Here is a 13425-nt window from a genome sequence, read left to right on the forward strand (position 1 = left end):
GAGATGTGCAGACTACAGAGAACGAAAGAAGCCGCAAAACACAAGGGAGGGAGGGAGGACGCAACGCCGCACCACACAGGGATTTACGTTACGGGCCGAGTTCTGACAGCCCCAAGCCCAGGTTCCTCTTCTCTTTTTTCGCGATTTTTTCCTTCGAAGGCCACTTCCTCGAATTCACCAATACCAAGCTTCCGAAGGTGATGGATTATGCCAGCCCTCACCACCACCACCCCACTACGGCCTCGCTTCGCCGCCTGTAGCGCCCACGCCAGAGCGGTGGACGAGCCCGGCCTCAGCAGCTCCCTCCGCGGCGGCTTCTCTCCGACAGACGTGGCTCAGTCGCTGCAGACGCCGGCTGGCGAGGCGCTTGCACAGGCCCGGCGCACGTCCGAAGGCTCAGCACCCATCGCAGTCATCGGCGGCGGCGTCTCTGGGGTATTCGCGGCGCTGGCGCTGCGCTCACTCGGCTACGGAAACATCACCGTGATCGAGTCTGCGCAAAGGCTCGGCGGGAAGGCCGGATCCTTTGACCATGGTGGCTTCTCCTTCCCGATAGGAGCCGTCAGCACGCCCTTCGCGCTGCGCGAGGCGTCATTCACCGGCGCCCAAATCCTCGAGAAGCCGCTCCGCTTCGCTACGTCCGCGTTCGCCCACTCGCGCACCAAGCTGCAGATCCTCGACGCCAACAATCTGCTGCCCCGCAGGCTGCAGGGCGGCACGCCGCGCCGCTTCCACGCGTCGGAGCTCTCCCATGGCGCCACCGAGTCCTGGAAGGAGGCCTTCTCAGGCACTGGCCCGCCACACCGCTTCTACCCGCACCATGTCGATTTTGCGAGCAAGCCCGAGCTGGCGTCGGCGGCGAGGCCAAGGGTCCTCGGCGAGGAGGCGTGGGGGCGGGCGGACAGCTCCTGGCCGCTCATCTACGTCTCGGCCCACGGCTACGGCGTCGCGCGCGCGGCCGATGCCCCGCCAAACTACTACTGGCAGAGGTTTGCCCAAAAGTCGACCAACGCGGCCAAGCTCCCGTCTCTCGGCCCACGAGGGCCTGCGCTGCGCGGCTTTGACACGACGCGCCACTTGGAGCGCCTCTTGGAGCAGTCGGGCGTCGCGGTGCTGCGCTCGACGCGCGTCGCCTCCGTGCTGCGGAGCACCGGCGGCGTCGCGATCACCACCGCAGCGGGCGGGGCGCCGCTCGCCTTCGACAAGCTGGTCGTCGCGACGGACTTAAAGGCAGCGCGGAGCTTCCTCGACACGTCGGCCGAGGAGGCGGACCTGTTTTCGCGGGTGCGGCATCTCAACTACCACACGCTCGCCAGCCACATCGAGATCCCCTGGGTCAAGCCCGCCTCCGTCTACTACCTCGGCGGGCACCAGGGCGAGCGGGACGCTGTCGACGCCGGTGCGGCCACCGGCGGTTGCCCCACCATTCTCTTTCGCCCGTACGCTGCGTCCAACCTCACCATCACTTGGGCTTACGGCGGAGCCTCGCTCGCCCCCGGGACGATGGAGGCGTGCTTGCGTCGGACCGTCTCCTCGCTCGGCGGCCGCTTTGGGGGCGTCTTGCTGCAGCAAGAGTGGCCCGACTATTTCCCCCACCTCGCCAGCAGCGACCTCGCCTCGCAAGTGCCCCGCCGGTTGGACGCCCTGCAGGGACGCAAACGTACCTACTACGTCGGCGAGATTTTCAACCTCCCGCTCGTCTCCGAGTGCGTCGACTGGGCACGCTACCTCATCAAGCGTCACTTCCGTGACGTGCGGCCGCCGCCGTCCGCGCGAGGCGCATCGGCGCCGACGATCATGCGCCGCCAGCTGAAGGTCGCGTCACTGCGACGCGGACGCGGTCGATGGCGCGAGGGTGCCGCGGCGAGCGGTGGTGCTGCGCGAAAGCCAGCAGGGGCAGGTGGAGCGCGCCGTCGCTACAGCGCCACGGAACTGATGCGGCAGCAGTGGAGGCGTTGGTGTCTTGAGACGGCTTCCGCGCGACAACGCAATAACCAAAATAATGACACCCGGGGCAAACCCAAACCGAAAGAAAAACAACCGCGATTCGCCGCGCGCGCACATGACGGCCGGAGGAACTAAAAATGTACTTAAGAGAGGGCCACAACTGGAAAAAAGTAAAGAACCACGGTCACTTGACGCAGGGGTGGCACAGCACACACACACCGCACCACACCGACCGCGCGCACGCCCACCGCGCCGCTATACTAGCTCGGAAAGAGATGAGGGCGAAGTATTCTGCAAAGGGGTGTGAACGGAGAGAGCAAACTCCTGGCAGCTCCCACAGCCGAAATGTGCGCCAGCTGCCCGCTCACCTGTGTCACGCCGCCGCGCACGCACCTTGCTATGTGCTCGCGCGAGCTCCCGCCCGAACCTCCAGCTCGGCGTCCCACTGCTTGGGAGCCGATCGCTTTTCCTCGGCGCTCGCGTCGAGCCGAGCTCTCGGCACTCTACGGCGGGCGTCGCTGTGCGGGGCGCCCGTTTCCTGCTGGCCCGAGCGGAAAGCTCCACGCGCCCGCGCGAGCTCCCGGCCGAGCCTCCAGCTCGGCGTCGCACTGCTGAGGAGCAATTTGTCGTCCGTCGGTGCTCTCGAGGAGCCGAGCTCCTTGGCCTGCGGCCGGCGACGCTGCAGGACGGCGCGCGCGCACCCCCCCTTCCTTTAACGGGGGGGTTTTTCCCCGGGGGGGGACAACGCACCCTTACCCCTTGGTTTTTACGGGGGGGAGCCCCCCCCCCCCCCCCCCCCTCGATCTCGCGGCGAGAGCACGAGCGCGCCGTCCTCCGGCGACGCGCCGCCACGCTCTTCCTTAGGTCGTCCTCCGAGATATCGGTGCCGGACCGGCGGGGCGGGGGCGGGGCGGCGTCGGAGCAAGTGTCTCGGCCGTCGGTCGACGGAGCGGCGACCCGCGAGCACGCTTCGTCGGCGCCCGACGAGGGTGGTGCCGCTGTCGCTCTGCCGCGTGCGCAGGCGTGCGCAGGCGTGCCGAGGTCTCGCGACGGCACTCAGCCCGAGCCCCTCCGGGCGCTCGATCGTATGCTCGTGGAGGCGTCGCGCGGCCGCAGTCTTCGCAGCGGCGGCCGCCGCTGCGGTGGATGCGGGCCAGAAAGAAGGCCGCGCGCGCGGCCAGGGGCCAGGGCTGGCTCTGGCTCGGGCGAGGGCGATCCCGGTTGTCCCTCCGCGGGCGCCTCTGGTCATGCCCGCTTGCTCGACGGCTGGGTTGTGCGTGCGCGCGACTCTCGAGTCGTCGGCGAGTAGTGTGCGCGGGCGGTGGGTGCCGTGGAGATTAGGGGAGACGTCGCTTTGAGCTGCGGGTAGCGGGACCGGGAGATGTTGGGAGATACAGACACGGCGGTACGGTGTCTGGAGTAACATCTCAGAGGTTGAGCAGCGCAGGGGGTGTGCACCTGCCCCCCCATCTCCGGTCCAACGAGTAGAAACATGTTTCCAAAAAGCAGCTACGCCCCGACACGACGACGAGACTCACTCCCCTGGTCGCACACGCTCCCCGACACTCGCAGCAAGCAGCAAGGATCGGGCGGGAGAGGAATTAGCTCAGAGAGACACGCACTCACACACACACTCACACACACACACACACACACACACACACACACACACACACACACACACACACACACACACACACACACACACACACACACACACACACACACACAGAGAGAGAGAGAGAGAGAGAGAGAGCGAGCGAGCGAGCGAGAGAGCGAGCGAGCGAGAGAGAGAGCGAGAGTACAGTACAGTGATCAACAGAGACCCCCACCCACACGCCGCGCAGTGTGGGAAGCGACGACGAGACTCACTCCTCGCACTCGCAGCACGGATCCAACGGGAGGAACGAGGGGCCGCCCAGGCAGCCCCCGGGGCACGCGCAGCCGTTACGGTGCGCGTCCTGCCCGCCGCCCGGCATCGGCGCATCCTCCGCCGCCGCCGGGGCCGGCGGCTCGCCCGGGATTGGCGCGTCCGTCATCGGCGCGCCCGGCATCGGCGCGCCCGGTGGCGCGCCCGGCATCGGCGCATCGTCCGCCGCGGACCGCGGCGGCCCATGCGCCCCACAGTAGGGCACGGCCACGCCGGGCGTCGCCCGCAGGAACGCGGCAAAGGAGTCGTGGTCGAACGTGCCCTCCATGATGGCGAGCCGCGTCGCCGCGTGGGGCGGGCGGTTGATGGCGTCGACGACGACGACGCCCCACGCGTGCTTGACGGCGTCAGCCTGCTCGAGCCCGCGCAGCCACTCCGCCGCGTCCTTCGCGGTGCACTCGTTGTACGACGACGTGCGGGCGGCGAGCATGCGCCGCATCGCCAAGTAGTCGCAATCGCTGCAGCCGGCGCGCTGCACCACGGGCGGCAGCGTGTAGCGCGTCACGGCCGGGAGGTGCTGCGCCGGGAAGCAGAGGGCGTCGCTGCACGCCGGGCAAAGGGCCAGGTGGCGGAGCGCGAGCCCCGCGCGAGTGCGCCGCGAGTGCGCGAGAGCCGCCGCTAGGCGGCGGTAGCTCTCATAGAGAGCGCCTGCGGGCTGCTGCTCGCGCAGCGCCACCTCGAACGCGAACTTTGCGTCCGCGACGAGCTGCGGCGCGTGCGGCGCCTCGCCGTGCGCCTCTGCGTCCGCCTCGCGCAGCGTCAGCGCGACGCCGCGCCGCGCGCCGAGCAGCCGCGCGCGCGTCAGCCAATGCGACGGCCAGCACTGCGGCAGCAGCAGCTCCTGCCCACCGGCGCCGCGCCAGGGCTGCTGCTTGAGCTTTGGGTCGGCGCGCCATTGCGGCGGCTTGGGGAGGCACTGCCGGTACCACAGTAGCAAACGCGCGTCGAGCTGTTGCGTGGACAGCGAGTCCGGGTCGCACGAGAAGGCGTTCGGGTCAGCGTACGGGCCCTCCATCGCAGCGAGCTCGTAGTGCATTTCAGCGCCCATGCTCGGCGGCCTGTGATCGCCGCCGTACGTCTGCAGGAGCCGCCGCACCTCGCGGACGATGGTCCTGTTGAAGGCGATGGTGATGTTGTCCTTCTCGACCGCCTCCGTCGCCTCCCCCTCGCCCAGCGGCTTGTCCGCCGTTTGGTACGCGTCCTTCGTCTCGACGGTGCCTCCGTCGGCCGCGTCGAGAACGCCCAGCAAGGCATCAGTGGCGATGGATAGCGTGCGCGCTGACGCCTCGCGAGCCGCCTCCCCCTCCCCCTCCTCCTCGCCGTCCTCCAGCTGCTCGAACAGCCGTGCAGCAGTCTTTTCTGCTTGCGCTCGCCGCACCGCGATCAGCTCCTCCTCCGCCGCCGCGCCCTCCGAGGCCTCCGCCGCCGCCGCGGCGGCGGCGGCGGGCGACGGCGTCGCGGTGGCGGCGGCGGCAGCCGCAGCCTTGCTCTCCGCCCGCTTCGCCGCCTCCCGCAGCCTCTTGTGGCGCGTGGCGCGCGCGGTTTTGGCTTGCCCGGGTCGCTTGGGGTCAAACTCGATGGTCTCGATGCGCCAGCCGTCACGCGCGTAGGCCTCGCCGAGCGCACGCGAGACCCTTGCCCACAGCTTGCACTCCGCCTCGACGTCGCCCTGGAAGTGTGGCACCCTGTGCCACGGCCGCTCCGGGTTGTCCTTCTCGAGCTCCCGGTCGTAATCCTCGTGGCGCGCGGCAAGGACGGCGCGCCAGCGCTGCTCCGTCTGCGCAGGCCGGGGCCGCTCGACCATGAGCGCGTCCATCTCGACGTCCGCGTTCTCCTTCTCGCCGCCGCCGCCGGCGAGCGGCTTGCGCCGGCGCCGGCGGCCGGACGCCGCCGCCGGCGCAGGTGCGGGCGGAGTCGCGCGCCCCGTCTCGTTGTCGGGCGACTCCTCGCCGCCGGCGGCGTCGGGTGCGGCGACGTCGGCCTGCGAGTCGCGAGGGCGGCCTGCACCGGCGGCGGTCCGCAACGTCTCGCGGCGCGCCGCCAGCCACGCCGTGAACTCATGGGCGATGTCGCTGTCGTCGGGCGGCTGGTACAAGCTCGGCTGGATGTGGTCCATGAAGGCCTCCATCTCGGCCGCGGTCACGTCGTCGGGCGCGTCGACGGGCTGCAAGGCCGTGGACCGCACGGCGGGGCGGCTGCGCCAGGACTGGCGCGTCGCTGACGACGAGCCGAAGCAAAAAGGGCTGCACGACGGCAAGCCCGGCTGCATTCTCGCGCCGGGACGGCGATCCTGGTCGAGCACGAGACGCCGCCTGCTTTTGCGGTCGTTTCTTTTCTTGATTCCGTTTGTTGCAAACGGAATAAGTTGCAAAACCCTGAATAAAAAAACAAAACGCGAAAATCCCCTTTGCAGCCAAGCCTACCGGGCACCTAATTTTTCTTTTCGCCGACTTTGAGGCCCCCAGGGCCGACTTCACCTGCCAACATCAACGATGCTCGAGGCCCTGCGACAGTGGGAGGCCGCCTCGTGGTCCGCTTTCCAATTGGCGCGCACCTCCGGAGCTGCTATCCCCGCTGCCACGGCCGCGACTGGAAATCCTGCCGCATTAGCAGCCCTACGCGTCATCTCCGCCGCCGTCGCCGTTCGGACCGCGAGGCCACGTATCGCAGCTTCGACGAGGGCCACCCTCTTGTCCGCCTTGCGACGCTTGTCCGTTGGCAGCACTGCAACTGCGGTGGTGCCCTTGCGGGTCATGAAAGTGATCCCTGTGCCGCTGCCAGCCAACGCGCTCCACCTCCTCGCCGCTGCCGCCTCCGGTGGTCTGGTCAACGGCGTGTTCTCCTCTCTGACGCAACCGCCTCTACCCAAGCCGCCCCCTCCTCCGTCGATGCCACCTCCGCCAGCGCTCCCACCGCCTGCGCTGCTCCTCGCCCTGCTGCTGACCGCCTTCGCGCTCGGGGCGGCTCTCGCCATCGGGGCTGCGAGCAGCGCCGGGCTGCTCGCACCGTCGCGCGTGGTCGAACGCCGATCTGTGTCCTCGCTCACCGAGGAGCCCGAGGCGGAGTCTACTGCACCGCCAAAGGTCGCGGCGACGCCGTCGTGGCTGCGCACGGCGGCGCTGGAGCTCGGACGCGCCGACGTCACGGCCCGGCAGGTGCTGCCGCCACGCTCCTCCTCCGCCTCTTCTGGGAGCGACGCTGCAGAGGCCTCCCCTGCGGAGTCACCCTCTGGCGCGCCAACCGGAGCAGGCACAGGCGTCGCTCGGCGTGCCGTGGGCTCACCCGGCATACGCTTGCGCGCCAGAGCGCGAGCCCAGGGCCGCCTCGAGTCGCCGCGCACCCCGCTCCAACCACTGCAACTGTCGATGCCGCCTCCGCACTCGCCAAGAGCGCAGACTCTAGCCCCCAAAGGCTGCGCGGGGCATGGGCAGGATGACTTGGAGGAGGTTGAACTGGCGGTGTAGCCGATCGAGGGAGGCTTGGCATCGTCCCGCGGCGACGGCGCATCTGCGCGCAGTTGCGAGAGAAGACAGAGAGAGCGATGTTGTTTGTGTTGCTGCAGTTGAGTACGGCTTTAGGAGTATCTACGTAGCAGCATGGGTGTGTCTCGACGTAAATAGCATTGGCGTGTGAGCTGTGAGGGCTGAGGCACGACCACAAAGCGTTTTGCCGTTGGACGCGCGGCAGCGTGTGTCAGCGGCTGAGGTCGGGTGACTGCCGAGGGGAGACTGGGGGTCAGATGTGTGTGTCAGGAGCTGTCACGCTCACAACTTTTAATCTCGTAAAAAATCCGCACACGCAGGGCGCCCTGTGGGCCATGGCCCTCTCCCCTGACTGCTGACAGGCTTGTCAGGGCCAGGCTGGCCGCTAGCCAGGCAGGCTGCCAGCGCTCAGTACGTGTCAGTCGCCCTCTGGCCTCTGCCCCCAGTGCTCGAGGCCCAGTGGCAGTGCTGTCCGCACGACAAATTCTTTTTCGCACAACACTGGGCATGCACCTTCGATTCTTTTCGTACCTGTGTGCGTTAGTGCCAGTGTGCGCCAGCCTATCAGACGACAGACCGTTAAACTCTTTTTGCTGTCATCGAAGGAGTCGCTTAGGCGGCTCCCGTGGTGTACCCTAAGGGTGTACCTGTGTTAGTGCCAGTGCGCGCCAGTCCCGTGCCCGGTGTTGTGCGACTGTGGTAGAATTCTTGTTGCTGTCCTTGTGTCTGTGTGTCGCTCTGCCTAGCGATGAATCGACAAGCTGCCCTTATCCCGTCGGCAGCGGGAGGCTCCTGGGGGTCCTCTGGGCGAGCGGCAGCGCCTGGGTCCTCTTTGATAACGCGAGAAAAACACCGTCGCAAGCGGTGCGAAAAGCCCCGGGACAGTACCCGCTCGCTGGTGGGTGGGAAAGATAAAAGAAAAAAATACGCGTGGAAAAATCGTGACTCTGTCATCGCTCTGTGGCTTTTCCTCTGTGGCCATGATGACCTCCGTGGCTGCTGCACGCACGCTTATCTCCGTGAATGAGGCGCTGGGCTTTGGGCCAGAGCCGCCAATGCCGCTTACGGCCGAGGAGGCGGAGGAGGCGGCGGAGGCTGAGGGCCTGACGCTGGCGCGGTCGGACAAGAGTCCCACCGGCTTCAAGGGCGTCTACGTGAGAAAGGCCAAGCTGCAGCGACCGTATGGCGCGTTCGCGACGTACAGTGGCCACAGCCACTTCCTTGGCTCCTCTGTTACGCCCCAGGAGGCGGCCCTCGCCATCGCCCGCCGCTTGGCACAAAAGGGAATGACCACCCTCGCCGCTGCGCCGGCGCCCTCGGAGCCGATGTCCTCCGAGGAGGCGGAAGCGCCGGCGCCCTCGGAGCCGATGACCTCCGAGGAGGCGGAAGCGGCGGCGGCGGCCGAGAACCTGACACTAGTGCGCTCGGACAAGAGCGCCACCGGCTTCAAAGGCGTCAAGAACGCGGTGGGGTCGAGGCCGTACTCCGCGAGGGAGTGGTGCGACGGCTACACCATCGACCTCGGCCGCTTTGCGACGGCGGCGGAGGCGGCCCTCGCCCTCGCCCGGCGGCGCCGCCGCGCAGAGGCGCGCGTGGCGAGCGGCGGCACGCGCGGCGAGAAGGAGTGCCCCATCTGCCTCGAGACGCTCGAGTCGATAGGCGGCCTGGTCAAGACTGCGTGCCCCGGCGGCCACATCTTCCACCGCTCGTGCCTCTACCGCTACTTCGGCGACGGCTGCACCGCCGACTGCCCGATGTGCCGCCACCCCGTCAACAAGGGCGAGGAGACCCCGCTGCCGCGGCCCGACGAGACGCCGCCCAAGCAGCGCCGGATCCCCGGCTTCAACAGCCGCGAGATGGACGGAAGGGCCGGGCTCGTCCTGACGCGGCCGAAGCGGGCGGCCCCTTCGGAAGGTGGCCCGTCCAAGCGGCCCCCCTCCGCCACCACCTCCGCGGTCGAGGTCCGGCAGGCGGTCGGCGAGCTCCCACGGCAGAGCTCGCGGGTCTGCGCGCGCATGGGCCTGCCGACGGAGCATGCCGTGCGCTAGAGCCGACGCGAGGGTAGAGCCGGTGGCGAGGTGGAGCCTCCACAGCCGACTAGTCGGCGCCTCCCACCTCTCCCTCCGTCCCGCCTCGCAAGGCGCGAGAGCCGAGAGGCGCACCCGCCACGACAGTACCTAGAGAGTCTGCTCTGCAGTCGCCGGAAAAGCACCGCGCCGCCCGATCGTGGATAGTGTGGACAGCGGCTAGCGCGCGTGTGTAAAAAAGAAAGAAAGAAAACAGACAACCCAAGGGAGGGATGGGAGGTAGACGCCTGTCACTTCGTAAATTCTTTTTCGCTGTCGCGCATACACACATGCACCAAGCGCTCGTTGGCGACGCGCTGGCCGCCTGTGTTGCTGGAGGTGGTGCATTTTGCACTGCGGCTGCGGCCGTGGCTGCAAATCCGGGTATTGCCTCTGCCTCTTACCTCGCAACCTCGGTGTCCATCTACTGCCTACGCCGCGGCGCTCTGCACCGATGGCCGAGCGGTGCACGCCTCGGCGCCGCTGAGGTCCTCCGACGGCACATCCAGTACGAACGCGAATGGCATGAACCGGAAGGACAGATGGTGGTCGGCCGGCTGCGCCACGCGGCACACGTAGCAGTGTGGCTTCTCATCTTCCAGCCCATCTACCCGCTCCTTGAGGCGTGCCTCCTCCCGCTCGATCACGCCGCATTCTACTTCTACTACCCGAGAGCACGCGGGGCTGGCTTGGTGGTCGACTCGCGAGCGCGGCGCCGTGCGGGGCAAAGGGGCACGGCAGCGCAGGTGCTGCGCATCGACTGGCACCGTTTCGAGCTGAATGTTGGCGCCCGCTACCCGCCGCCCAACCCGGGCCGCCACCCACCCGCCGTCGTGTGCAATCTACCGCACATCGATCTGCCGCTCCGGCGACCGACTGTGCGCCACTGGCCGTGGAGGCAACACATAGGAGCTCTCCGGTGGTTGTTGCCAACGCAGCCAAAGCCGATCGTCGAGCTGGAGCCGGAGCGAGGCTCCACGGTTTCTAAGCCCTGATATATGTGAATCATGTGTCCTTATAGAAACATTGTGTTCACAGACGGGACAAATGTGTCGTCACGATGTGTGAAACGGGTTCGCGCAGCAGAGCTCGATTTCGTCATACCACATACGTCAAAAAGGAACCCCCCCCCACACACACACCACACCACGAAATGTGACCGCAAACGAATATGCTCTGGTGGTGACGCTAGAAAAAACGAGCACTTCACCTCGGTCTTTTTTATCAGGCCGGACTGCGCGAGCGCCCGCCGCGCCAGACAACCTCGCCGATACATTGTATGAGCGCAGAGCTCGACGCGGGCGACCGGCCACGGCTGCTCAGCGACGGCGATGTATCCGGCAAGCGGCGACCATGGATGCTGGGGTAGGCCAGCGACAGCTGAACTCTGCCTCTGGACAATAGGCGGCAGGCAAGATGCGTGTGGTCAGGTCAGCACTGCATGTCAATGTCCATGTGCTCGAGGACGTCCTCGTCTTCCGGCCTGCGGTTCCGGTGGCGAGAAGGGATGCGGCGGTTCTGGTTGTCGTTGCCTCCTCGCCCCTGGAAGTAGTTGTTGTCCTTGAGGAATGCTTGGTCCTGCGCCAGGCGCATGATCTTCTCCGCAACCTTGTAGTCCTCCTCCGGCACCCACTCGTTGTAGAGCCGGTGGCCTGTCTTGTAGATCGTGGTGGCGACGAATGTGGATCCATAGGGTCCCTCGCACTTCTGCGCGTGCCCGTACTTGCCCGGGTCCGCTGATGGCGGCGTGTGCTTCTCCGTTAGCTCAAAGATCTGCGGGATCTTCACGATGGCTGTGATTCCGTGGATGACGATGGTGTTGCCCTCGCCAAACGACGGGTGCATGATGCTGTTGTCAATCTCGGAGAACTTGGAGGTGATGTCAATGTGTGTCCCGTCGTTGCCTTGGAGCGAGAGAACCTTCAGGCCTGCGAGCTCCGAGCGCCGCTCGAGCTCGAGAGCAACATCCGTGTTCGGGAGGACCTTGATGTCGAGCTCCGGGAGCAGAGTGCCGTCTTCTGCCTGCATCCCAACCTTGCACGTCTGCATAGCTCTGACCTGTATAGACGGAGAGAAAGGGTGGTGGCGGTGAGGGCGGTGGGGGAGTGGGAGTGGTGGAGGCGAGGGGGGTGATGGGGGGTGGGAGACGGAGGAAGCGGTGACAACTCGGCGAATCGCTCGGGGGAGGGAGAGCGGTGGCGGTGAGAGGGAGGGGGAGGGAGGCGGCGGTGAGGGAGGCGGAGGCGAGGGAGGTAGCGGCGGTGAGGGAGGCGGCGGTGAGGGAGGACAAGAGCAGGAACGAAGAAGAAAACACGCGATCTGTGACATCTGGCGACGAAACCGGCAAACTCGTGACGTAGATTCCTTTTTGGCGTTTAGATGCATTTTCCACGGCGCAGACACGTGCGGTATAAACTAGACGGCGCCCATCTCGCTTGTGGTTTTTACGACCCAAACCTTTGGGCGCCATGGCCGCGACGACGCTACCAAGGAGCAGCGGTCTGTATACCGCAGGCCCTCGACCTCGGGAGCCCGGACGGTTTTTTGCAGGATGTGTGCTCACAGAGCGAGAATGGTGATGATGTAGGCTCACCGTGACGCTGCCACTAGATCGGGTGATCGCTGCCAGCGGTCGCCTGGGCGGTGTCGCTCGACGACCGCAGTCGCTGCCAGCGGTCGCTCGACAGCTTTGCTTACATGAACTGGGGGTGGTCACATCTGCCTGGAAGCTTTCTTTTTTGTAGCAGGCCTTGGCCCACAGACGCTCAGTGAATTGCGAGTGTCAATGTTGATGAGCTCTCGCTGTCGAGTGCAACAACCATCCCGCCGCGTCAGTGTTTTGTGTGCGCGTCAGGGCTGATGCTGCCGGCCCGGATGACAGCCGATGAGGCCTCAAGGCCGTGCTCCAAGGCCTGTCGCCATCACGGTGTTCGTGTCACGGTGGAGGTAACGGTGCCGGCTGCCGTCTTTGTCTTTGTCATGGGGCCATGCACGGGGCAGTGCCGTCTTCGTCTGTTGTTCGCTTCTCGACTCGTGTGCCGCCTCATGGGCGGTGTGGCGGGCGGCCAGCTTCCTCTGCTATTGTCCCGCTCAAGTGAGTGTATCTCGCTCTCTGTCTACTCGAGCCTTGCCTCATGTGCCGCTCTCTCCCCTCAAGTCCTCGGCTTCGTGGCGCGGACCTGTTTTGACTCACGGGGTCTCACGGATGATGGGAGGGAACTTCTCTTCCAGCTGAGGATGCCATTGCTGGAGTTCATGCTGGCCGTTCAGGACGGCGGCGAGAGGATCGTGGGGGGCACCTGGTGGCGATCGATGCCTTCCCCACTATCTGCAGTTCACGCAAACACACAACGCGGTATGGGTGGACGCGAGACAGAAGATGACGACACGCGCGAGCGACACACAGACACACAAACTCACCAGACACAACTCTACTCTACTCTCTCAAGAAGGACGAGACTGCGTGCTTTCGAGTCTAGGGCACGCGGCCGGACGGGTGCAGCAGCACGGCGCGGAAGGAGGTTGTTTGGCCCGACGTTGGACCAGCCGCCGATATAGTGCTGCTCGGCGGCGGTGAGGTTGGCGTGGACCAACGCCGCCCGCCGGAAGCAAGCCGCCGCGCCGCCGAGCAGCGTCGCCGGGTTGGCCCATGCGTCTGCGTCTCCCCCCGGCGGGTCCGCGATTAGCAGCTCGAGATCGACGGGGCTCTCGCCGGCGTTCACACGCCCGCCGGCCCCTCCACCGCCACCGCCGCCCCCTCCCTCCCCGCCAACCGCCGCTGTCCCCGCCGCCGGAGCACGGCGAGTACGGGCCGCCGAGGGCCCAGCGGCCTAAACAGAACGCCTTCGCCCTCAAAACAGAAGCTGGCGGCGCACGGGCCTCCGCCGAAGAAGGCCCGGCGGCCTAGGTTCTCCGCCAGCCGGCGCCTCTCGGCAGCGACAAATGTCAGCACGATGAGCAGCCGAGGTGCGTCCAGCCGCGGCGGCGGCGGCGGCGGCGG

The 13425-nt window shown here is 66.8% G+C and overlaps 5 protein-coding genes across 5 annotated transcripts; 2 read left to right on the forward strand and 3 right to left on the reverse strand.

Moving 5' to 3' along the window:
* Window positions 1-207: 207 nt before the first annotated feature.
* On the forward strand, window positions 208-1967 carry EMIHUDRAFT_121447 (Protoporphyrinogen oxidase-like protein; the record flags this gene model as incomplete). Its single annotated transcript, XM_005758060.1, has 2 exons — window positions 208-1706; window positions 1778-1967. The coding sequence occupies 2 exons, from the start codon at window positions 208-210 to the stop codon at window positions 1965-1967; spliced, it is 1689 nt and encodes a 562-aa protein (XP_005758117.1).
* Window positions 1968-2281: 314 nt separating this feature from the next.
* On the reverse strand, window positions 2282-3392 carry EMIHUDRAFT_372431 (hypothetical protein; the record flags this gene model as incomplete). The annotated part of the gene is made up of 3 exons (XM_005758061.1): window positions 3336-3392; window positions 2812-3313; window positions 2282-2636 (listed from the first exon to the last, which is right to left on the reverse strand). Coding segments are annotated over exons 2-3 (677 nt in total), but the record flags the coding sequence as incomplete, so codon positions are not given.
* A 34-nt stretch (window positions 3393-3426) lies between these two features.
* EMIHUDRAFT_446581 (hypothetical protein) lies at window positions 3427-4957 on the reverse strand. Its single transcript, XM_005758062.1, is given in 3 exon segments — window positions 3427-3563; window positions 3642-4385; window positions 4401-4957. 2 exon segments carry the CDS (start codon window positions 4923-4925, stop codon window positions 3816-3818), a joined length of 1095 nt encoding a protein of 364 aa, XP_005758119.1. The 5' UTR covers window positions 4926-4957; the 3' UTR covers window positions 3427-3563; window positions 3642-3815.
* An 84-nt stretch (window positions 4958-5041) lies between these two features.
* Window positions 5042-6176, reverse strand: EMIHUDRAFT_372435 (hypothetical protein; the record flags this gene model as incomplete). Its single annotated transcript, XM_005758063.1, has 1 exon — window positions 5042-6176. A coding segment is annotated over exon 1 (1016 nt), but the record flags the coding sequence as incomplete, so codon positions are not given.
* A 2163-nt stretch (window positions 6177-8339) lies between these two features.
* EMIHUDRAFT_121450 (hypothetical protein) lies at window positions 8340-9407 on the forward strand (the record flags this gene model as incomplete). The annotated part of the gene is made up of 1 exon (XM_005758064.1): window positions 8340-9407. The coding sequence occupies one exon, from the start codon at window positions 8340-8342 to the stop codon at window positions 9405-9407; it is 1068 nt and encodes a 355-aa protein (XP_005758121.1).
* Window positions 9408-13425: the final 4018 nt, after the last annotated feature.

The sequence above is a fragment of the Emiliania huxleyi genome (genome assembly GCF_000372725.1).
Source record: "Emiliania huxleyi CCMP1516 unplaced genomic scaffold EMIHUscaffold_888, whole genome shotgun sequence".
Classification (NCBI taxonomy): Eukaryota; Haptophyta; order Isochrysidales; family Noelaerhabdaceae; genus Emiliania; species Emiliania huxleyi.